Here is a 24,197-nt window from a genome sequence, read left to right as displayed (position 1 = left end):
TCCAAGGGCGGCCTGTGATTATAAATAAAGTCCCTGTCCCCGCGGAGATGCCACCAGGCCCTGTCTCAGCCCCGCCCCCTTTCCCATGGGGCCTCAGCGGCCACCTCCCAGCAGGCAAAGCGCTCTTTTGTTCAATTACAGCTAATGCAGTAGTTTGCCATTTCCCCCTCCACTTTCTAATTATATTTTCAAGTGGAATTTGTTACGGAATTAAAACAAAAAGAAATGAAAAAACATGTTCCTTTTGCGCGCTGATTCTCTTGGGTTTTTTAATACTTGCCGTTTGACATCCCCGGGGTTACTGTGCTTTCTTTCTTTTTCACAGAGCTCTGAATAAACAAGATCTGCTCATTTTTAAAAGCTGCACTTTTGGAGGAGCTGGCAGAAGCCAGAGTTAACTGTTTGCGTGCTGACCATGTGGTCTGGATTACCTCACTTCTGATGTTCTCTGGAGTTACTCGGTCATGCACTGGTGTTTCATTTTTCAGCGTTCTACGGTCAGCAAAAAAAGAATTTGTAAGAAGTGGGAGAAAAGACCCCCTTGGTGTCTTATCCCCGTTAAAATCAACGTTTATCTACCCAATCATCATCCTAGTCATGTCTTTGTGCAGTGACTTTCCTCTTTATTGCAAAGCCTCAAAGCCTAATTTGGAAAACAACGATTATATCGTCCATGTAAGCACTGGATTATAATTTCATAGCCCCGGAACATCAAACGGGCTCTAATAGACCCCAAATGTGTTGAATTTGCTGACTTGTATATTCTTTTCTGTTATTTTATTCCTTCTACATTTTGTTTAAAACAAACCCTGTGTCATGACTTAATGTCTGTTTCTTTTTCATAATTCTAAACTCGACTCCAAATCCTCCTTCGCAGAGTCAGCGCTGCTTGTAGCATCCCAATTGAAACCAGTTGTTCCCCAGTGTGTTTCTCTCTTCTCCCTCCTCTCTTCCTCCATCTGGGTTTCTATCACTCATTTCGTCACGTAGCCCTAGAAGCGTGATGCAAACACCACATTGCCCCTTGATATCTGCTTCATTTGATTTGACAGAGCAAAGATAGGCTCACGAGGGCGGCAGAGCAGGCTCGAGTGTTTGTGTGTGCCTGTTTTGTTTGTTGCGTGTTTGCTTGTGAAAGCCAGCTGCGTGTGATAAGACATTAGATTCCATTTCCTTCTATTTTAAAGTCTCTTTCCTCTCCTGTCCTCAGTGCTAATGTTACTTTTCAGAGGCACTAAGAGATAAAAGGTAACATCTGGTTAAGTTTCAATAATATGTAGCAGCTTGTGAGTGTGTGTGCCCGTGTGTTTGTTTTATGCAGCGTCTATGTATATCTATGTTTCTGTAAATGTGTGTGTGTGTGTGTGTGTGTGTGTGTGAGGGAAACTTAATATTCTATATATTATATGTCTATATTATATATCTGACTGTATGTGTTTGTATGTCATGTCTGCTTACCTGTACCTATTTGTTGTGTGTGTGTGTGTGTGTGTGTGTGTGTGTGTGTGTTGTGTGTGTTTTGTATGTGTGTCTTCCCTTTATCCTTCTGTCTGGACCATTTGCTCCCCTGCTGCTGGTGTGCAGCTGACACTCTGGCCTACGACTGTCCTTTATCCTTAAACACACACACACACACACACACACACACACACACACACACACAAGCACACACACATACACGCACACATACACGCACACATACACACCTTACTATATATAAACCCAGGCCTCCCGGGTCTCTTTTGTCTAGTCAGCTGCTTGTGTTCATCTGTTATTTTTCTTGAACTCGTAGAGAAAGGAATGAACTTCCACTCCGTGGTAATGCCTCGAGTTTTTCATTTGTCTATATAAAGTTTTAAGTCAGCTTCAGTTTGATTGGTCATGCAGTATTTTTGTTTAATTTTGTGTTTGATAGAAGATTGTGGGAAACCTTCATCTTATTTGGGTATGTCTCTGTCTTGGCTCTGCTTTCCAAAATTACATTTTAGTTTACATTAGTGGGATTGGTCATCCATTTTGTGTTACATTTTTGGACAAAACAGAGGATTCATACTTATGTAGCAATACTTTGAGTTATTTACCTCTCTCTCTGGTCTGCTTGGATGACATCACTCCCTGGCGCTCGCTGCGGCCTATCTTAAGTTGTAGCTGTTTTGTATTTTCATCTGCTAGTGGTTTGAGCCAAATGGAGGCAGCCATGGATTGCATGCCTCAGAAAGCTGGGAACTAATACAACATGTTCGCTCGCTATTCGTCTGGGCCTTTCTCTTCATCGAGCCCCTATAATCCTCATTCCATAAGAGGGTTGCGGGGGCTCACACACACTGCGTGACTGGGCTGAGAGTTGGTATATGATGAATTTTGTTTGGAGTGTGAGTTTTTGAGTATGTGTGGGGACTTCCTTCCACATAATGTAAAGAAACATTCTGATTACACAACATAAACACAACTAATAATGGAAGAAAAACACTGATAAACTGATGTTAGAGTAACTCTCTCTCTCTCTCGCTCTCTCTCTCTCTCTCTCTCTCTCTCTCTCTCTCTCTCTATGACAGACGTCCTGGAACAGAGATCATGATGACACGGCGTCCACACGCTCTGGAGGAACGCCGGGACCGTCCAGCGGCGGACACACATCGCACAGTGGCGACAACAGCAGCGAACAGGGTAAGACTTTCTTTGTCTCCATCTTTTTCTTATTAATCAGGTGGAGCAGAAGGGGAGGTGCTCAATGTGCTGAGTGTATTTCATCTGCTACATTATATCATATACATCAAATACATGATAGAAAACCTTTTCAGATGTCTGACAGGCTTATTCAGGATGTTTGAAAAGGGATTAGGTTTTTGCAACAGTTGCTACAGTGAACTCACAGAGAGGTCAGAGGTCACGGTCAGCTTTATAAGATCGTTTTTGGACATGGAAGGCATTCGTTGTCTTGCTCAGGGACACATTGGCAGAGCAGACATGGTGTGGTAGATGGCTCGTACCCAAGTCTAGAGAGCGACTTCTGTCTTCCTTTCACGCTACACTCCTTTAGCAAGCTCTACATCTAATTGCAAGTGTATGTGATGCGTTTGTGTGCTCCTGCTTTTATTGTATCCCAGACTACACAGTTCATATTGTACAGTATGTACTGTTTGACTACATAGTTTGCAGAACTCTCTCTACAAAGTATGTGGCTCTTTCTGCTCTCTTTCTCTTTTCTGTTGTCATATGATCCACTTGTCATAAGATTAAGATAGCGATTTTCATGTTTTAGTATTGGTAAAAGGATTGCATGCCCCTGTTTGAGGAAATGAAAGCTAAAAAGAAAGATGCCTTTTTGACATTAATGATTAATCATATCTCTCAAAGCAATGGCTTTGAAGCTTGCCACCATTACTACAGGTTGCTTGCAACTTTGACAGTCTATGCACTTGAACATAGACTAGAATTCTATAGGTAGCAATTGTTAACTAAACGTGTAAAATTTGCATATAATTTAGTTAAGATTTACTTGACTTTTCATAATATTATGTTTAGCCTCAAAGGGTCTAACATTTGTCTACACTCCTTGGACCAGATAACTCTGCTGAGGCTGGATGTGTATGCATTCTAAGAATATGTGTGTGTGTGTGTGTGTGTGTGTCTGTGCGAGAGAAAAAGGCAGCAGTGGGTTGGTGATGGTGTTGGGAGGGGGGGTTGCAAATAAACTGTAGGCAAAAAAGCAACTTCATATATTATTGAAGGCGAAGTCAAGGCGAGCAGTCTGTAGGGTTGCCAGTGCCAGAAGGCAGAGCCTGGGTGGGAGCAGAGAGCGCCGCCATGCCTTCCACTCCAATGAGCGGCCATTTATATAGTCAACACACACTCTCTTGTCTCTCTTTGTCTCTCTGTTCGTCTCACACTCTGTCTCATCCTCTCTCTTTCTGTCTTTCACACACATTCTCTCTCTCTCTCTCACACGTACTGTTTGTCTTTCTTTCTCACTCGTCATTAATGCTCGACAGAGGAGCTGAGGGACTGAGAGGTGAGACATGAGTGGAGATAAAAATAAAAGACAGATGATGTGGAAGAGGAGAAGAGAACAGACTGATACAAAAAAGAGTGAAATTACAGTGAAACGAGTAGACAAAGCAATATTTGTGTGTGTGTGTGTGTGTGTGTGTGTGTATGTGCATGCCTCTACCTCTGATGACTAATGGTCTGGGGCAGCCAGGCAAGATCTGATTGGTCGCTCTAATGAGCGTGCTCTGTGCCGAGTTTGGGTTCCTGCTTCTGTGACCTTTGCCCGTTATTGACCAGACTGACACTTCATTTTTCACATCTTTCCAATTATAGGCCCACTCCTTATGTTGGCCTGCCTCCTCTCACTCTCTCTCTCTCTCTCTCTCTCTCTCTCTCTCATCATCCCCACTATTGTAGGTTTTTGTTTGTTGTTGAATTTCATCAGAGGGTAAAATGTGGGGAAGTAATTGTATACATGTGCATGTGTATGTGTGTTGGTGTGTGTCAGTGCAATGAATGAGGTGCTTTGATTTGTCCAAGTGTTACGAGAGTTGGGACCCATGCACGTATGTAGGTATCAGGGTATCTCCGGGTCCTGAAACATGTTTGCTAAATTAAGTAAATTTAAGATACAAAATTACCTAAAATCTGCTTTTTCAGCCATATTTGTTATCAGTTTCATTACCATAAGCGTCCAGTATTGTATTGTGTGGCAAAAAAAAGAAAATCATACAGGTGTAATGTTCAGGTGTTCACATACTTTTAGCCATGTAGTATATTTTTTCTTAATTCAGAAAGAATCAACCTAGGTAGCGTTAAACAGCTCTTTCAACCTATTTCTAATGTCTGCAGACACCCTGCTTTCTGCATTTATATGTGTGATTGCTTTGTTTCTGTAGTGTTTCTGGACACACACACACACACACACACACACACACACACACACACACACACACACACAGACACGCACCCGCACATGCACGCACGCACACACACACACACAGAGTGTAGAGCATCAGGACACAGTGACAGCAGTAAATACCGGAGGACATCTTGGACTGTTTTCAGGTTTAAATGGGTTAAGAGCTATCACTGCCACGTCATATTGGCTCTGGTAAATTGTGTGTCAGTCACTTGGTAATCCCAGTAAGCTGGTTATTTATCTGTTTGGCACTTTGCTCGCTCTCTCTCTGACAGTTTCACCCTGTTGTCTCTCCTCCCTCTTTCTCGCTCTTTCATCTTCGCATCCTCCCTCTCTTCTCCAGTTTTCCCTTGTCTCCCACCTACTCTCGCGTCTCGCTCTTTCATTTTGCTCTCAGTCGGTTTCTCTCTACTTGTGAACCCCCGTGCTTTTCTCTCTCTCCTCCCCCTATTTTCTTCCATGCCTCCCACTCGCTCTAAAACACTACCTTTGTTTATCCTTCTTCTTTCCCTTTCTCTCACCTCTCTTTGTTCCTTTCGCTCTCTCCTTCTTCCCCATCTTTCTCTCTTCCACTTTTTTACATCTCTGTTTTTCCTCTTTGTTTTCATCTTGTCATCTTTTTCTCTCATCTTTGTGGTGTTTCTTTCTGACTCTGTTTAGCTCTTCCTCTTTCTCCATCCCTCCTTTATTCTCTTTCCTTATCTTGTTTATCTTTCACACTCTTCCTTTCTCATGTTATTTTTCTCTTCCATTCTCTTCTCATCTTTCTTCCTCAGTTTCATTTCCTTCCTTGCTCATCTCTATCTTTACTCCTCTCCTCCTTTTCTTATTTCCTCCTCCTTATTTCTTCATGTTCATTCTAGTATTTTTCCCCACCTCTTCTGCCTTTCACAGATTGCTTTCTCACTGACCTTTCTCTCTCTCTTCCACTTTCTTCCTTTTCTTCCCTCTGCCTGTAGAGCTGAACAGCTAATGGCCATCTTTCTCTCCTTTACTCATTCTCTCCTTTCTCTCATCTATCCTTCAGTCCGCCCGCTTTACTCTTCCTCCTCAGTCTATCAAGCCACCTTCTTACTCTCCTTCCTCACCTCATCCTTCACTCAATCTTTCTCTATTTCCTCCCTGTTTGTCTCTGTATCGTTTGTCCCCTTCTTCTTTCTTCTTCTCAGAGAAAGGATGCTGGATGTTCGAAGGCCTTTAACTAGTGAACTCGAGTCTCCTTTCAGCCTTTTTTCTGAGGCTATTCCTGAGACAAACACATGCTCCGCTCTGCCCTCTTCTCTGAACGGTTCACTGCCCACTAGTATAAAAATCCCCATTTCTACCCGGAAATGTAGCGCTCACACTCTCAAATCCAAGAGCTACAGGAACCGTGAGGAAGTCTCCATTACGTAAGACCAGAGGTCTACATGTTGAATGTACATGTTGTTGAACTTGATTGCAGGAGAAGATACTCTTTCTAATGCAAAGTAGTCAATAACGTAATCATGTGATTTTTTTTAAATGAGATCTTTCTTTGACCTTTTATTCATCAGCAGGTGTTTTGCAGTGATTTGTCAGTGTCAGTAAGAATGTCAGCATTTAAAAACAATTTTTATTTTTGCATGTGCTGACAATGCTCACATGCTGAGTTCTTATAAGTGTTTATGCTTTGACCACAATGCCAGTGGTATTTTGTAGCACTGAATTCCACTGGCAGTCAGAAGAAGTGGAGGGAGGATCACATTTGTTTCACACATGTCATTAAAAGTCCTGGGTGTCTCCTCTCTCTCTAAAAGAGCAGAGAAAGAAGAAAGCCTCTTATTTTTCCCTCCTCCCTTTCTCTGGGAGGTCTTTGTTAACATCCAGCAAGCTTCGACAGCGAGAGTCGGAGAGCGGCCCTGTAGTTAATTAGTCCCACTCTATTAGCCCAGATGTTTGCTAGCTAGCCCTTTGTTTAATACCCAGAAGCCCACTGGTGAAGCCGCATTGTAGCTGTTGTTGCCTTGGATCATGCTTCACTGTGAAGAGTAATGCTTGAAGGACAGAGGAAAAGCCAACAGATCATATAGGCCTGCGATGGAGGGGGGTCCCTCATGGACATGAGCGGGCCCTCTCTTTTTTTTCTCCCAGTATAAAGTACTCCTCTTTGCCTGTGTGAATTTGTAAGGACACCCCTTGGCTTCTCCGAGGGCCTTTCGTGCGAGGCAAACAGAATAACATTCAGGCACTGAATCTTCACCAGCTGCAGCGATGTGGATTGAAGTTGAGCAGAGGAGTGGGGCAGAGTGTTTGCTCTGTTTTTGAAAGCTACAGGGTTTCCCTCTCTGCTTGTCAGAAACATCCAGGGAGTGAGGTGACGACTGGCGATATTAGATATGTATCACCAATTACCCAGACCGTTTGGGAAGAGTACAGTGTGCTGCGCCAAGGCACATAGCTCCCTGTAAGGCAATGTGTTAGTGTCTGCATACATTTCTAGTGTCTGAGTAGTGGCCTGAGATTTCCGGTTGTTGGTCTGATATCTAGCTCTGAGAGTTTTTTTTGGCTGGTGTAGTTGGATGAATGCTCAACAATGTCAATATATCAAATATTTGCTATTTGACCGACCTGAACTGTGTCTAAGTCTAATATGTGTAGCTCATAGTCTCATATAGTAGTTAATTTCTGCTACATGAGGTCTTGTTATCCTTGAACTAATTGCTCCAGTCTGTACAATAAAATTCCTGCATATTTATTATAATTGATGATTAGAATAAATCCAACTTTGATGTATGAATGAACCCTGTAAAATATGGAAGGAAACAAGTAGATCGGTAATATACTGTAAAGTATCACTTAAATGAAAAGACCTGTGGTGCCCTAATGGCTGAAGATGGGAATCTTTGCCAGAACAGTTGCTAGTGTGAATCCCAGCTGGGGGATGTGACACTTGGTCTGTCCCTTGTTTAGGATGTGACCCTAAAACATTTGGATAGTCTGCTTTTCTATTTTGATATTTATTTTAATATGATATCCTAATACAGCTTTGCCCCATTCATTTTGAAACATTGTATATAATTTTCACTGGCCAAAATATTCCTGATGTTTCCATCCATCCATCCATCCATCCTTCAACCCTCCAACCTCTGTAGCCTCCAACAAGGTCAGGCCACAGAGAGGCTGTTGCTTTCTGTCTCCTCATTGGCTAGTCTCCAGGGCCGGGGCGAGCAAACGAGGACATTGACAGAGGTGCCAGTCAATCAGAAGCCAGATCTGGCTCATCCAATCACTCGGCTTCACTTGGCCCCCTCAAAGTCACCGATTAATTGGTCCGATTGTCCAGTAGACTGGAAGAGAGAACTGTGTGTGCGTGTGTGTGTGTGTGTGTGTGTGTGTGTGTATTCCACTCTCTGAACAGCTTTTCTCTCCCAGTAGCCTTTAGCTGCTCTTGAAAAATGTTCTGTTAATAGGAAAATGAATGTGTATTGGTTGCTTTGGCACACATTCAATGACAGCTTTAGTATAAATTCGATAGCTTGCGGTTTTAAAATTCTTACATACTTAAACGCAGCAGTGCTGTAATGTTGAATTTAATGGTGGGTGAACTATCATCTAGTTGGTGATCATAATGTAACCAGACACTAATGTAAAAAGCATTAATCTGTGTACATATCAAAACTCTTAAGTGTTAATTATTTTTGGCCCAGCCTTAAAAATTCATAAATCTGCAGAGAAACAGTACTTTACACTTTTTTTATGTAGGTTGTCTAGATGCTGTCTAGATGTTATTAAGGAAGATACTCGGTCCGGTAATTGTCTTATGTCCAGCTTTCCTGGTAATCTGTTTAAATGTGAGGCTCTGTGGGTAGATAAAAGGTATGTGGTTCCCTGCAGTCTGTATTACTGGAGGTGTGTGTGTAAGTACAGTAGCTGGCAGACACAAACAAGAATCTCTCTTTGATTTCCTCAGAGCGTGAACACGGGGAAAAAAGAGAGAGGAAGAAGACAAAAGTGAAAGAAAAAGACAGAAAGAAACAGCATAATGAGAGAGTAAGATAAGGAGGAAGGAAGATAATCTCATAGTGAATGCTGTGAAAACATTTTGATGCTGACTGGAGCAGTGTATCCAGTGTTTGACAGACAATATCTTTTCTGCCAGTTCAGAGGGGAGAGAGTTGTGGCCGGGCCACCTGAAGCCCACTATGTGTCCCATAGAAGGTTAAAGTAAAAGTGTAAAAGCATGTGATTAAAAACGTTTTAATATCTGCGTGGTCGCAAGAGCATTAGCCTAACTTTTAGTTCACATGCTGTTTATGAAAATCAATATTTAAAAAGCATAAAGGGTAATTGCATCTTAAAACAACTTGAGAAAACATCCCTCGACAACTCAGCGTTGCCAGTAGGAATGTTTATTCAGCCTCCACTGGATTTACTGCATCTCAAACAATATTATCTGTAGTTACCTGGGAAAAGAGATGTTTGTCCTTTTAGTGTCCAATCACGACCTCCCTCTCTCAGATTCACTGAGATCTTTACGACCTCGCTCTATCGCGGCGGCCAATGTGTCAACCAACATGTAGTGACTCGCCTCGTAGAAAGTGATAGCCCTCAATGACTTTTTATTGCCTCGTGCGCAATAAGCAAATCCGAAGTGGCCTGAGTTTGCCCCTCTCGAAAAAGAGGAAATTGTATCAGGTTCCCACAGTGAGGGGCCAGTTTGCTTTTAGGATTAAGGCTGGTGTCACCCGGCCACTGGGGTCGTGTGGAAGAAAGGATCAGAAATACAAGTAAACAAAGTAACTTCCTCCACCCTCTCCAACCAGCTCCTCTCCTTTGTCTCCTTTCACATGTGAAAAGATCTTCTGCTGAATCAGTCAGATTCACTAACTTGTGTTTTATTGGCTTGAGTGAACGTCTCGTCTATGAGACGATGATAGTTATGAAACAGTTTGATAAGGTGTCAGGCTATTTGAGTGTTTGACTTAGGGATTTATGTGCCGTTTGTAGCTGAGCATGTGTACACATTATCATGTGAGCCTTATATTATATATATATTGTCTTTATTTTCTCTCAGAGCCTCGGTCTCATTTCTCTCTATATGTCTTTTGCTCTCACTACGCCCGCACGTTTTTGACTTTCTGTAATAACATTCAGAGGTGAAGAAAATGTCTCACCCTGTCTCTCTGTTACATTAAATCTCCCCTGCATTCACCCAGTCGGTCTCTCTCCGTCTGTTGGTTACATGTGGGCATGTTTGCATGACCAAAGAAATGCAAAGTCTAGCCCAGACCATTACAATATGCCTTGTGTGCACAATTTACATGAAATACATATTCATTCATGACATGCATGCACACGAAATAGCTTCTCCCACCTTCTTCCCCAGTCTCTCTTATGCCTTTACTCAGTCCTTGCACTCAGGATGTGTTCTGTTCATAAAGTCTGTCAAATGGAAAACATTGGAATCATTTTGTTTCTTATTTCTTACAAAGTTGCCTGTGTTGCATTTTATCTTCGTTGTTTTACCTATAAATGTACGTGGATCACACCATGTAGTTTGCCGCTGCTCCAAGAAAGACAGCCGCTCATTTGAAAAAAAGAAAAGAGGTTCTACTTCATTTGCTTCAGTGAGGGAGTGCAAGCAGGAGGGAAATGTATCTTTAGCTCCCATGTTATAATTGTGGCACGCTAATGATGTAGACACATTCTCGCTGTCTGTTTACAGGAAGCACTCTTCTTTAATTTGCGACTGGCGTGAATGCCAAATGCCTATATCTAATTACTGGTGTTTGCTAAAAGATACTATTTACACACACTTTTTGCATTGCAGATGTCTCTTGTGTGTTGGGATGGGGAGATTATGACAATAAAAGTTAAATGTGCAAACGTGGTAAAGACCATTTTCTTAAATTTGATCTGCAACATATTTTTCTGTCTGTGTGCAGGAAGTGGAAATTAGAATAAGAGAAGTTCTTCTCCACATATGATTTGTACATTTAAACATAAATATGTTTTCATTCAGTGCCTCTAAATTCACAGTCGTGTTTGAAAAGTGTCAACTGAGGACTCCATTCAGGTTTATTTCTGTATGAAGCTCCATAATTTGCATCATTGTCATGTAATCATGTCCTAAAAGAAGATGCCACTTTTGTGAAATTACTGGATTTGCCTTTTGGAAGGGACTTCTTTAGCTTTGATTTTCAAATGTAAACAAGTAGAAATGTGGTAATTCACTCGCCATACAAATGAAAAGAAAGTTGAAGCATGCTCATTTACTTGTTATATTATTTGTGTTGTTTGTGTAGAGGGTCTTGTGTTCTTGCCGTGGGAAACTTGTCATAGCGAAGAATGGTGACAAATTCCAAAATTGTCACCAGTCCTTATTTTGTTTGTTTCCAATTCAGCTCCAAATTGCCTGGAATCATACACACTCATGCACAATACACAGACACACATACAAGCTCTCATAGACAGAAAATGCCCTGGTTCTTAATCGTGGCCAGTACAGGATCATAGGGAATCACAGTGACTCATCACTGGCGTGTCACACCGCATTACATCTGGCCGATAAAACAACCTTAAACTCTCTCTCCTCCTTCTGTCTTTCCATTTCTCTAGCAGCTGACTGTGCCCTCCCTCCTCCTCCTCCCTTGAAAGGGAGCTGAGCTCAGGGCCCAGGAGGCCTCTGATCAGATAGATGTTAACTTTTCAGGGAAAGCCCTGATAGCAGGCTGGAGAATTCAGACAATCACCTCTGACAGTGGATGACAGGAGGACCAGATGAGTGTTCTCATGCGCTTTCCTACTGTTTATGTAGGAAGTAACCAAGAGTATTAATTGTAGATGGATAGATGGCGACATACTGTAGTTCACTTGTATGGAGGAAGAATGAGAGGAAAGAGAGAGAAGGAATGGAGTGAGCAAAAAGTCAGGGTATTAGCACCTTTGTTTAGTGGAGAAGCATTGTTTGGCCCCTTGGCACACACAAGAACACACACAAGAACAAACACACACACACACACACACACACACACACACACACACACAAATAAGCAACTCACACATGCACAGAGCACCAACGTTTATTTAAGCTTTTGATAAAGAGATTAGCCCCATCATCCTACGCTCTTAAGCTAGCCGAGGGGGTCCGTGTTCAGGAAATCCTGGCTTTCCTGACACATGGGCTTATAGGGAAACCTGGCTCAAGCAACACTTATATGATATTAATACAATTCCTCATGGTCAGATTAACGTGATTTGGTCATAAAATGGAGGTCAGATTGGTGTATTTCAGTGAAGAGGGAAAAGAGACAGAGGGGGGGACCGAAAGTTAGTATGAGAGAGAGAGAAAAAGATGGAATCAGAAAAAGGAGGCGAAGAAGTTGTGCCAGCTGGGCTGTTTTTTTCCTTTATTAGTATTAGCCCTATCAGGAGTCCAGCTTAAAGCTACAAACAGCGGAGTGCTAATTTTAGCCTCCAAAGAGGATAAGGATAAATAGCTTGCTGCCAGTTTGCCATATGGTCCTCTGTCGATTATATTGTGTCAGGAATATTTCCACCCCACCCCCACCCCTACCCAAACATACACATAAACACACACATATCTGTTATTTCATCATTAATGACACTGGGGGACGGCTTTATCTCAACATGTAGATATGATCGAGGGGTTAGTTTGCAAAAGGCAGGATTTTAGAAATATTATCCCACAAATGTCATTATTAAAGTAATTTAAGTCTGTGAAGGTGTTACTATCCCTAGAAAAGGCACATAATTAGTTTTTTCTTTTGTATAGTTAATCTCTATGTGAGAATCCAATAATAATAGGAAGTTGTTGTTGTGGCGAAGGTTGTTTTATCCACTCTAGCTGCAAAGTAACATTTGGCCTCTTCTGTAATCTCCTGCAACTTGGTTTATATTCTCACTTGTAAATGTGAGCCACGTAGAAGAATAAAAATGAGTCTCTCTCTTTCTCTCTCTCCATCAACACACATGCATATGTTCACATGTAAATTCAACTCACACAGCCACTCTCCATTATTCTCTCACTCTCTCTCCCTCTCTCTCCCTCTCTCTCCCTCAAATTGAAATAATTCAATTTATGGACACAGTTCCAGACCTCCCTGGCTAAGACCATTATGCATGGAGCCCCCCCTTTTCTAACAAAAGAACGGGAGAATTTACCAGCCGGCTCTCCAAACGACACCCACACAAAGCCAATTTCATGCCAGCCAAACACTAGCAGTAGCGCCATTTTTTGGTCAATACCAGCATCCCTGTGGATGTTTTTATTCTTTGAATATGGGTCGATGCTACTTTAATTTTTTGTTAGGGCTTATTTTATAACCCCGATATGACACATGCAACTCTCTTTTGCTTCTAACATTCAAACCTGCTCTTTATACAGGTGTTTATTCATTTAAAAGTGAAATTGAAAAAATTTAATATTCTGTTTCAGCATTAAGCGTAAAGATGTAACATGCAACATTTAAGGTGTCCAAGTAACCTGGGATGCAGTAGGATGGAGGTAAAGGGTGGATTTAATGTGTGTCAACCGGGCCAAAGCTTGACCCAGGGCTAACCCAGACCAAACATGCTGCCCCCTGAGGCCCCCTCCCCTTGGTCTGTTTGACATGGATACCTGCTATAGGGATTAGACTGAGAGATAAAGACCTCAGCAAGCTTTTCTAAGAGTTTAGAGAGAGAGAGAGAGAAAAAAAGGAAAGAGAGGGCTAGATAACAAATACCTGTAGGTAAACACAAGAGCAGCAGGGTGGGCCGGAGGGCAACATTTACGTTTACTTTGTGTGTTTGCAGCGCAACACAAGGCATGCCACTTTCTGTACACACACTCATGAACACACACATTTGGATGCAACCCGATCGTCCCTTCTTGCTCCGAGCCAGTGAAACTCAAAGAGATGAGCAGGGACTGGGGGCTGAGATTCTCACTAGTGATAACCTTTGGAGTAAAGGCCTGAGTGGCAGTGTTAAAACACACACACTGCATACATATTGTACACACAAACTCCCATGGGCAGTCCCAGGTCTTTGTTCCACTGAGATTCTCTTCAGGCAGAGAGGTCATACTCTTACAGGAAGTCACCCCCAGAGAGGGTTGCCTCTTTCAGGAAGTGACTGTGTGGCAAGAGCGCCGCTGTCCACGGGGGGCATATCAATCCCGTCCACATGGGCCCATGCTCCACAGGAAATAGGCCTGCCGTAAACCCACTCACTTCCTCTTCCTCTGTCCCTGTCTCACAAGCCTTATCGGGGCTGCGTATGGGGAGGCTGATAGGACTACAAATCCCCCACATCCCCACAACACCACATCCTGTGCCTATCAAGGACACATTGACAAGCAGGAGGAAGTGGAGATGCAGTGTTACTTTGGAGGGGGAATTTATAGGTTAATTTAATACCTCAGCTAGTAAAAAAACAGAGAAGTTGGGGCGATATCAGAAGTGTGGATACCCTCGATCTGGGCTTGAAGAAGGAGTCTGCAACACTCAAGCTCCACAACAGCCAGTTCCATATTTACTCATTAAAAATCAGCTAAGACCCTAAAACGTAAATGCAACAACTCAACAACTAAAAGTATTTAAATAGAGTAGGTTGTTACTCCGATAATGACTTACCCTGTTTTCCTAACCACCCCTTCAGTAACCTGAGCTTGTGGGTGCAGACCATATTATACTCCTTCATAGCACTAAAACCTTCTGTTATTCCAAAAAAACTCACTGGAAGCTAATGCGCTATTATTAGCCTGTGCCACTGCAGGGTTAGCGTGCCTGTATTATCTACATACTGCAGTTTGGCTGGCGCTGATAGGTTAGCATGAGTGGGAAAATCCATGTGTATTAAAAGCGTTTTTCATAGTCTGTGTCATTCAGATAGTCACCACGTGGAAAAATGGACACAGGCGACAGCTGTACACACTAGCTCTGAAAAATAAACAGGGAAACTTGAGTTTGGTTAATGGAACTATTCACCCTTAACACAAAGGCATGATTACAGACAGAACAGGCTGATTGTTGGTACTGAAATGATATATATCCACTTAATTTTAGTTAATTAAACTGATGGCGTTGAGAGGTTGATTGAAGTTAAACAAGTTAGTGCTGCAAGATATAATTTCACTAAATTTAGCTCATCTGAACAGATGCTCAGATCATTTGAAAGGATGTATTTAGAGTAAATTCATGTTTGTTAAAAATTATACCTTGGTACTTTAGCTTAGTAGAGGGCTGCTGGAAGTTAAAGTGTCTTTGTTCTGAGAAAGATATATTTGCAGTTTGAATTTATTGAAAAGGATATTTTGATGGTTTATTAAAGGACTCTCATGATTAAATCTAGTTTTCTTGTGGTGATTAAACATATTTTTTGTGGAGTTAGTTGTTAGAGTGTTGTTAGTCCACAACAAAGTTTAAATGGGATGTTTCCCCTTTTAGTTTAGCTAAGGGTTCCCTCTCTTTGTTCCATGTCTACATTGAAGGACTTTTAAACGCCCTTCAGCACATCAGCTGACTTTTGGAAAGGACCGCCATGCCATTGTGCTGTTAAGTGCTCTTAGCTTTTGTTATAGTCCTTGTCCTCTCTGCCATCCCTTCCCCCTTTCCCTCTTCTTCCATAGTCCATTTCACTCTCTCACTCTGTGCATTTGTTGTGTGCTGAGTTTGGCTGAAGCTTGGTGAGTTGAAGGTGTCAAAAGCCATCTGAGAGCTAGCGAAGCAATTGTGAGAGTTAAGAGTGAGAAAGCAGCAAAAGAGGCACAATTTCAGGAGTGTTAGTGTGTGTGTGTGTGTGTGTGTGTGTGTGTGTGTGTGTTTGAGGACTTCCCTTCACTGAGGCGAAGAATCTGTGGGCCCCCTCACAAGTGCTCCCGTTTGAACTGGGTCTGGCCTTCTATCTTCAGGTTAGAAAAAAAGAAAACGGCAACACAAAGGCAAGAGGGGAAAAATCAATAGTTACACAGTAAAAGTGCTCAACATGAAAGGGTGAATTCTTCGCCCTACACTTCCATTTTAGGTTGTACTGTCTGCCTCTTTCTCCCTTATTCTTTCTCTCTCAACTGATCTGAAAGTGGGAATAAAAGGCAGTCGATGTGTGTGTGTGTGTGTGTGTGTGTGTGTGTGTGTGTGTGTGTGTGTGTGTGTGTGTTTTTGTGCGTGGAGGCATACTGCAGTTTAATGTCGTGTCGGTGCCCCGCGCTTCAGGCAGTTTCCAGCGTGTCAGGCAGCCTGTGGTGATGACCCTTTACAGGAAAATGGCACAGAGAGAGCAGTCACATTTACACTGACATTTTTGCCATCACCTATGGCTATGTCAACAGGCCTGACCCCCTCTTCTCTCTCTCACAGCCAACAGTGGATGGGCCTCAGCCATAACACACAGAAGAACAGGAACATTTTCACAGAGAAAATGAGCATTAACACAGGTCTAATATTCAATATTTGGTAAAAGGTTAATCGTTTGGTATATAACATGTTATAAAAGAGTGAAAAAATACCCTGCACAATTTCCCAGAGCCCAATGACATGTCTTTAAATTACTTGTTGCTTGTCCACAACTGAAAGATATTCACTTTAAAACCATATGAAACCGAGAAAAGCAGAACATTTGAGTAGCTTTAGTTTTTTGCGTGGATTGACTAATAACTAACTAGTATATCGATTTCATTGTACAATGTCACCTGCACACATGTTAATAAGAAACACATGAAAAAGCATGCACCAATGTCCACTTACATTCAATATGAATGCTGACAACAATGCACTCAAATCACGCCAGCGAAAGCCACATAAATCTCACAGATCTAAAACCTTGCAAATACTTTTAATCAACTCATAAATATGATAACTTCTTTTGTTGTAAGTTAAACACATTCCCTGTCTCTGGCTTCCTGATCCCGTCCTCATCAGATCACCACAAATGAAATAATTGCTCCAAAATTGGCTCGGATTCTCACAACATGAATTCTCCAGTTAATTACAAATAACCCTTGTAAATGACTCACCAGTTACTGGCATTATTGAATCTGTCAGTGCTGATCCACAAAACTGTCATCATTTAAAGTAACTGGCTTTGTAATTGCAAAGCACTCGTTATTTACTGTAATTATTTCAATGGAATTGTCTTTGATTACAGGAAGCAATTACTTAGCTCTCCCCTTATTGTTTACCTGGCAAGCCCCATTTTGTTTTTTCTTTTGTAATAATGACAACTTTCTCTCTAATCTTTTCATTCATTATATTGTAGTCTGTGTATATTCTACAAAAAGTATTCTATGCTTCAGACTAAGTGATATGATCCAAATGTGTTGGCTGAAGTTTTAAGCAAAGATCTGAAAATCGTGGAGTGTCTCTCTGGCAAAGGCAGGAAGGAAAGGCTAGACTATAGCCATATTGTTTTGTCGACAGCGCATGTCATTATCCGCAGTGTAGTCGAGGGGATTTCTCTCTGTCTCTCCTCCTCTGGGAGGCGAAACAGCATTGGTGACAGAGAGTGTTTTGTATTGAAGTGTGTGTTGGTTTAGAATACTTTGTTAGTCATTATTGGAAAGTTGCCTTGTGGAAGATCCTAAGAAATTGGTGCAAGTGATTGATTGTGTTGAAGTGTGTGTCTGTTTTGGTGCGGTAAAGGGAAAGGCGCTTTTGAAAATGTGCCCCTACTTGGGAATTGTGTTGCAAGGAATTCCTGCATGTTCAGAATATTTGAAGGTGGGAGGGGCCTCTAGAGCCATGCAAAAAGGAACCCCCCACTGCCTGCAACCCCCCTGTACTCCCCCTCCCCAAGTCTAGAGCTTATGAATGGCCTGAATACAATAAACGCCACTTTTTTCTTCTCTCCCTCCCTCTTGAGCCCTTCTTTACCTCTCTGAGGATTTCTGGGAATGTTATGTATGTGTATGTGTGTGAGAGTGTGTGTGTGTTTGTGTGTGAGTGCCACAGAGAAAAAGAGCGAGAAGGAGAGCACTTTAGTGAATGTACATCAGCATGCGTGTGTGCGCTTTATGTATCATGTTTTGAGTGTGCCTGCCAATATGAGATGTGTGTATTTCATGTGGAACAGGATAGTAGCTCCCTGAGGCCTGGGCCTTGCCTGGGCAGCCAACCCAGGGTCATGTGAGCTTTTTGGGGTGTGAAACTCTAGGAGTGGCCCATGAGAGATCAGCTCCAGGTCACTCACAGTGAAAGACACACTCTCTCTCTCTTATAACAAATAGCCAATAGAATTAATGCATGTCATAAACTCAAAAGACCTGTCTCCATTCCTCCCCCCTCTGAGTCCATCCACGGCCTATAAAACCTTGCAAAAACATCTCACAGTATCCTCCAAAAACGTTACGCCATCTGTGAATGATTCCTCACACAGGATTCCACTCATGACATCTGGCACAAAGCTAATATTCATAACCCTTATTCCTCATCTCAGCAGAGCCTCTATGAAGAAAAAATTATTAGAAAGCTAAATGTCATTATTCTCTCGCGTTGCGCTAGAAGCGACGTGTCTGACAAGATTGCTGTTCGCAGATGACTGACTGGTGAATCCACGGCTGTTAATTTGCCAGGCAGCAGAAAAATGGCTGACACCTCGGAATGACACGTGTGCCCGCGCAGAGGGGGCAGGTAGTACCAATCTCTGTCTTACGCTGAGAGATGGTTCATAATCAGATCATAACAGATTAGCCTAGATACTGCTTGATAATGTCAGGGTATGCCTTGAGACAGAGAGATGTAGAGATGTGATGAAGACACAGGAGAGGCAGACGAAGAGACAGAAGAGAGGAAGCATCATTAGTACTCACTAGTTGAAGAGGTAGATTGAAAACATCAAGACTGAGGATATCGAACGTTAACCTAGTTTACCTCAATTTTGAAACATATTTAATTAGTGAAATATCATTTACCGCTGTCTGTTTGATTTACAAAGAAAGAAAACTCCAAACCTACAGTGAAGAACAATAACAATACCTAATCTTACATCCCCAACACTGTGCAGATATCCTCCATACCAACCTCACACTCCAGCAGACAGAGAGAAAGTGGAGAGAGACAAGTAATGAAGTAAGAAGGACGGGAGGCAGGAATGAAACATGAAGTGGCGGAAAGGCTTAAACAAAAGCCATCGGAGCTGAATGAGCATGGAAATAAGTGTCTGTTTAGCTAATGCTAACGAAGGTAGTGAAAATGCATGAAGAAAGCTAACCTAGTTTTTTACGTCATTAGCTGTTTGCTCACAGTGTGTGTGTGTGTGTGTGTGTGTGTGTGCGTGTGTGTGTGTGTGTGTGCGTGTGTGTGTGTGTGTGTGTGTGTTTGTGCGAGTGTGTATTTGTGTATACAGCGTGTGAGGGGACTGATAAAATATTCCTTCCCTTCGTTGGCCCCGGGGCATTTCAACTGCCCCTGGCTCCTTCCAGTCACTGGCCTGCTCCCTAATTGCCACACACGCGCACACACACACACACACACACACACACACGCGCACACACACACACACACACACACACACACACACACACACACACACACACACGACATTCAGAGCTTCTGTGGCTGGAAACACACATGCATAAGGAAAAACAGAGATAGACACACATGTACAGAAGAATGCACATCCATCCATCCATGCATGCATTCTTCACACACGAACATGCACCCCCACCGTTCTGCATTGATTCACCCCCTCCCTCTCCCAGCCCCTCCTCTAACTAGTTGCAAAGATGTTGTCATGGCTGATCAGTGGGCCAGGCCCAGAGTTGTGCCTGTGGCTTTTCCTAGTGGGGGGAAACTGGAGCTTGCTAGCCTAGCTGCCCCATGCTGTATGCAGCTCAGGGTTACAGCCTGCTGATGTTCTTAATGAGCCTGGCAGCCTGTGTATGGAGAGTAACGAACTGGTTCATTGGCTGACCGGCTGACTGACAAGGTTACTTCATGACTGGCTGACTGACTTGGTGGCTTTATAGACTGACTAGCTTACTGGCTGGCTAGATAGTTACTTACTGGTTGACTGTGTGGACTACACAGTGTACAACCACCTAACTGACTAAAGGGTATATTGGCTGAATGATGAACTGACTATGACATCACTGCAGCCATGTTTACACTCAAGCAGATACATTTGAAATCGCTGCTTACATGTCAGAAGATTTTTGCCCATTCAAGCATGCCAGCTTTTCTGAAAAGTCCTGTTTTTGGTGTTATAAAATTTTAGCTTCAAAGGCCAAAATAGAGAAAAGAATGATCTGCATTACAGTGGACATTGCCTGACTGACTGTCCTGCATCTGATTTTTTTCAACTGATTAACTCCAGTCTGCCACACAGCATCTCTTCCCTCTCCTATCTATTATTTTCTCCTCCTTCATCGCCTCCTTCAGTGGCTTGAGTTTTTTCGTTCTCTCTTTTCCGCTCTCACTGATTATTCCACATCCGTTCTTCCACTCTCTCTTCTTGCCCTCCTTCACCATCTCCCATTCGCCTTTTTTCCCTGTGTTACCCTGTGTTTTCGCTCTCTCTCTCTCTCTCTCTCTCTCTCTCTCTCTCACAAGCTGAGGTAACACCATTGACATTTCCCCAACATGGCTGCCAGACACAGCTTCAACACCTTTCCTGCTTCACCCTTCCTCACTCCCACAGTCTTTTTATTTTCTCTCCTCCCACCTCCTGCTCTTCCCTCGCTTGCTGGAGTTAAAGCAAAGCAGAAATTAGCCCCAGACCTTGCAGAAGTGATTGGTATCAAATTGCAGTGAAAATGGAAATGCCAATAAAATTGACAGCCTCTCTCCAGCCCTCCACCTTTCTTTTCCCCCTCCTGGGTAAAGTAAGTGTCTATTGGTCAGACTTACTTAGAAGTATTGGGAAGAGACAAATACTGGGGAAGGGTTAAGGTTTCCCTCTCTGGCTTAAGGTTTGGGTTATGCATGACTAAAAAAGTCAAACTTTGCCTAAAATCTGTAAAAATGGGGGTCAATTTAATTTCTTTTTCCATAACATTCATTTTGCATAAATGTTCTGAGGCAACCTTGTGTATGTTGTATGAGCAAAAGTAGTGGTTCTATGTTCTTTTCACGTGGCTCTATGATATGAGATAGATCTGATATAAGTAGAGATGTAATGCAACCTACTGCTGTCACATTATGCATCATTTTGGTATGTGATTAATTATTGATTAGCTAGAGATCTTTAGGGTTATTTTATATTCTGTAGGGTCATATTTAAGAGTTCTAAAGATTGTAGTTGATGCTTGCATACCATTTGATTCACCATACACCAATAGATATATGATGTAGTACTGTAAAATATGGCTGATTTACTGCAGATATGGGGCAGTGGTGACCTAAAGGACCATGCACATTCTCATGACAGTTTTCTCTGAGCATCCACACTTTTATGACTTATTCTGTGCTTTCTCTGTCCCCTTTGTCTTTTCTCTCTCTGTTGTTTCCCCATTCTCCCCATGCTTCTCACGTTTTCTTAACTCTTCCTGAGCCTGCCTGCTCGCCCACTCTCTCCTACTTGCTGGCTTGCATAGATACTTACTCACTCACTCACTCACTCACTTATTCACTCATAGAGTCACTCACTCATACACTCACTCATGCTCTGAGCTGGTTCTCCAGCCGTTTGCTTCTGTTTTCCCAACTCACATGGGACAAGCCCCTAGGTTTGTTATTGTAGGCTTTGCTGAACATGAGCCGGTCTTTACAACGGATTGAAAGCATTTGCTTCCAATGAAAATCTGGTCTTAGATTACAGGGCCTCGACTCGGCTCACCCCTCTTTTCCACCAGGCAGAGAGATGCAGGGAAGAAAAGAGAAAGTGAGAGACAGACAGAGGGGTGGGTGTATTTTAGCCCTGAAACAGTAGGCAGAAAAAACTCACTTGTTGAGCTCAGGCTGCGTTTGTCCCGGGCTAATGATGTAACTGAAGCTTGCAATGTGAGTGTGTTTTTAGACAGAGAGCGGTCTAGGAGCTTGGTGTAAGGAGTTCATTGTCTTCAGTTAGTCGATTAATGGATTAGTTCATTGACAACAATAATTGATTAATTGTTTAAGTTGTTTATGAAGAAAACATGTCAACGATTCACTAGTTTCTGCTCTCGGATGTAATGATTTGCTGTTTTTCACTGTTTTATATCCTTGCAAACTGAATATCTTTAGATGTTAGACTGTTTGTGGAAGTAACGTTGGAAACTGTGGAATTGATTGATTAATCAGATCAATAATCAACAGATTATCCAGTAACTTACAGTAAACTGGCAGAGGTTACTGACTTGCTCACATTGCCTGAATTCAACTTTTGACCTTTTGTTGGTGCTATAGTAGCCCAATCCTACCACCAGCTTTATCTGCATGTGTGCATTATTGATGTGAAGTGTGTGGCGTTTGCATCAGTATCTATGAAAATCAAGCTCTTGTTATATCCCTCCCCCACCCTCCATAGCGTCACCTCCGCTTCCACGAGAGGTTCATTAAAAAGCCTTCAATATGTGTGCATATGTATCTCCTTCTGCCAGAACAGTCGGCGAGAGAGAGTGAGAGCTAGCCAAGAGTGTTGTTTCGTATGGATCGTTGAGAGCCTCTCTCTCCTAATGGTGTATATAATTCAGGTACCCTCCAGGCATGCTTTCAGGAATTCTTTTGCCCGAGGTAATGGGGAGCAAAGGCCTGGGTTTTAGACCCTTGATTATTCCATTGATGCGGCAGGCTGGAAAAAAGTCATCTCCAACCGGATTAGCGCCAACATCCCCATTAATTATCGATGAATCGGGGGCTTAGGGTTTAGCTAGGTGCTGGGTGTCGCCCTCTGCAAGTTAGCGGAGCACGGGCCCGCTCGAATGCAGTTATCTACTCCCGTCATAGTGAATAGACCTAGAAGCTTTAGAAGTGCTTTGTGTGTAATCAATATATAACTGGATCCAATTCTGTGCACTGCTTGAACGTTTTTTCTTCTTCTTCTTTCCTTCCCCTCACTTCCAGTCGAGAGAGGTGGCACGGGACAAAAGTCAGTTATCAGCTGCTGAAATTTCTAGCAGTGAGGGTGCCATTTGTTTACCTCGCCTCATGTTTCTTTTATGATTATCGTCTTTATTGAGGGTGGATGCATTTTTGAATAATGATAATAACAATTAGGCTTTTCACAGCCACAGATGGAAAGAGCCTTTTTCTCTCCACTGGAGCAGTATAGTATAGAATGCGTACAGTAATTGGGTAGTTTGAATATGTGTGTGTATGTGTGTGTATGAGTTCTTGTTGTTGAGTCTGAATGCAGAGAAAAGGCCCATGGAGCGCCTTCCTTTCACTTTACCTCTCAGTGCTCAAATACTCTAAGCTGTCTAGTGTTCCCCTTAGGTGAGGTTAACTGGCCTTAATAGAGCCTTATCGAAGCCCTACAGGTTGCTGTAAGCAGCCATGACGCCATTGTTATGAAAAGCAGCTAGCTTTGTTAGCGCTGTTTGTGCCTCTGACTTCCCTTTTTCCACCTATTTTCCTTTTATTTTCTGCCTCCCCCCTCCTCGCAACCTCCCCTTTTGTAGTGCCGTGTTACTCTTTCCACCTCAGGTAAAATGGCAGAATGCGCTGGGGCGACGCTTCAATAACTATTTTCCCCTCAGGATAATAAAGACTAAATCTCTCTGTCATTTTCAATTCTGTGCAGGCTTGGATGGGAGAGTGGGGAAATGCGACCTTACAAGTCCTTTGTGCTCCCCTTCTCCCTCTCTTTCTCGCAGAAAGATGCGAGCGCTGGCTGTGTTTTCAAGTGGCGGGGGGAGAAAAATGAAAGGCAGGGTTATTTATAAATGTATTAAAAATGAATGCATTTATGAGGTGCTGTTTTCCAGCCATTCTCTGCTTGCCATTGTTGTGTCTCTATACCCCTCCGTCTGTGCATACAAAGCCCTCCAGAATTCCTTCGAAATCGTATTTATTCCCTTTGAACGCAGAGGCGCAGCGAATGCAGGAAGTAAACAAACTGTGTGTCTGATCTCCGCTGTCTCTTCCTGTTTCTTGTCATGTGACAGGTGATGGCCTGGACAACAGCGTGGCTTCACCGAGCACAGGGGATGATGATGACCCGGATAAAGAGAAGAAACGCAACAAGAAGAGAGGGATCTTCCCTAAGGTGGCCACCAACATTATGAGAGCATGGCTCTTTCAGCACCTAACAGTGAGTTGAATGAAACACCATTTGCTCTCAGTTTCATATCATGTGTGTACACTTCAACTTCACTTCACAGCCACAGGCTTTCTAACTCTTATATACACACACACACACACACACACACACACACACACACACACACACACACACACACACACACACA

The 24,197-nt window shown here is 42.7% G+C and overlaps 1 protein-coding gene across 1 annotated transcript in view; it reads left to right on the top strand.

Moving 5' to 3' along the window:
• meis1b (Meis homeobox 1 b) overlaps nucleotides 1–24,197 on the top strand; it is a 79,939-nt gene that overhangs the window by 13,350 nt on the left and 42,392 nt on the right. Inside the window, exons 7-8 of the mRNA XM_031315933.2 lie at nucleotides 2,556–2,667; nucleotides 23,895–24,040. Of these exons, the coding sequence (XP_031171793.1) occupies nucleotides 2,556–2,667; nucleotides 23,895–24,040 (258 nt within the window). The remainder of the gene's footprint in view (nucleotides 1–2,555; nucleotides 2,668–23,894; nucleotides 24,041–24,197) is intronic.

The sequence above is a fragment of the Sander lucioperca genome, chromosome 15 (assembly GCF_008315115.2).
Source record: "Sander lucioperca isolate FBNREF2018 chromosome 15, SLUC_FBN_1.2, whole genome shotgun sequence".
Lineage (NCBI taxonomy): Eukaryota > Metazoa > Chordata > Actinopteri > Perciformes > Percidae > Sander > Sander lucioperca.
Note: the sequence above shows the minus strand (reverse complement) of the source record. Positions and strands in the feature narration are given on the sequence as shown.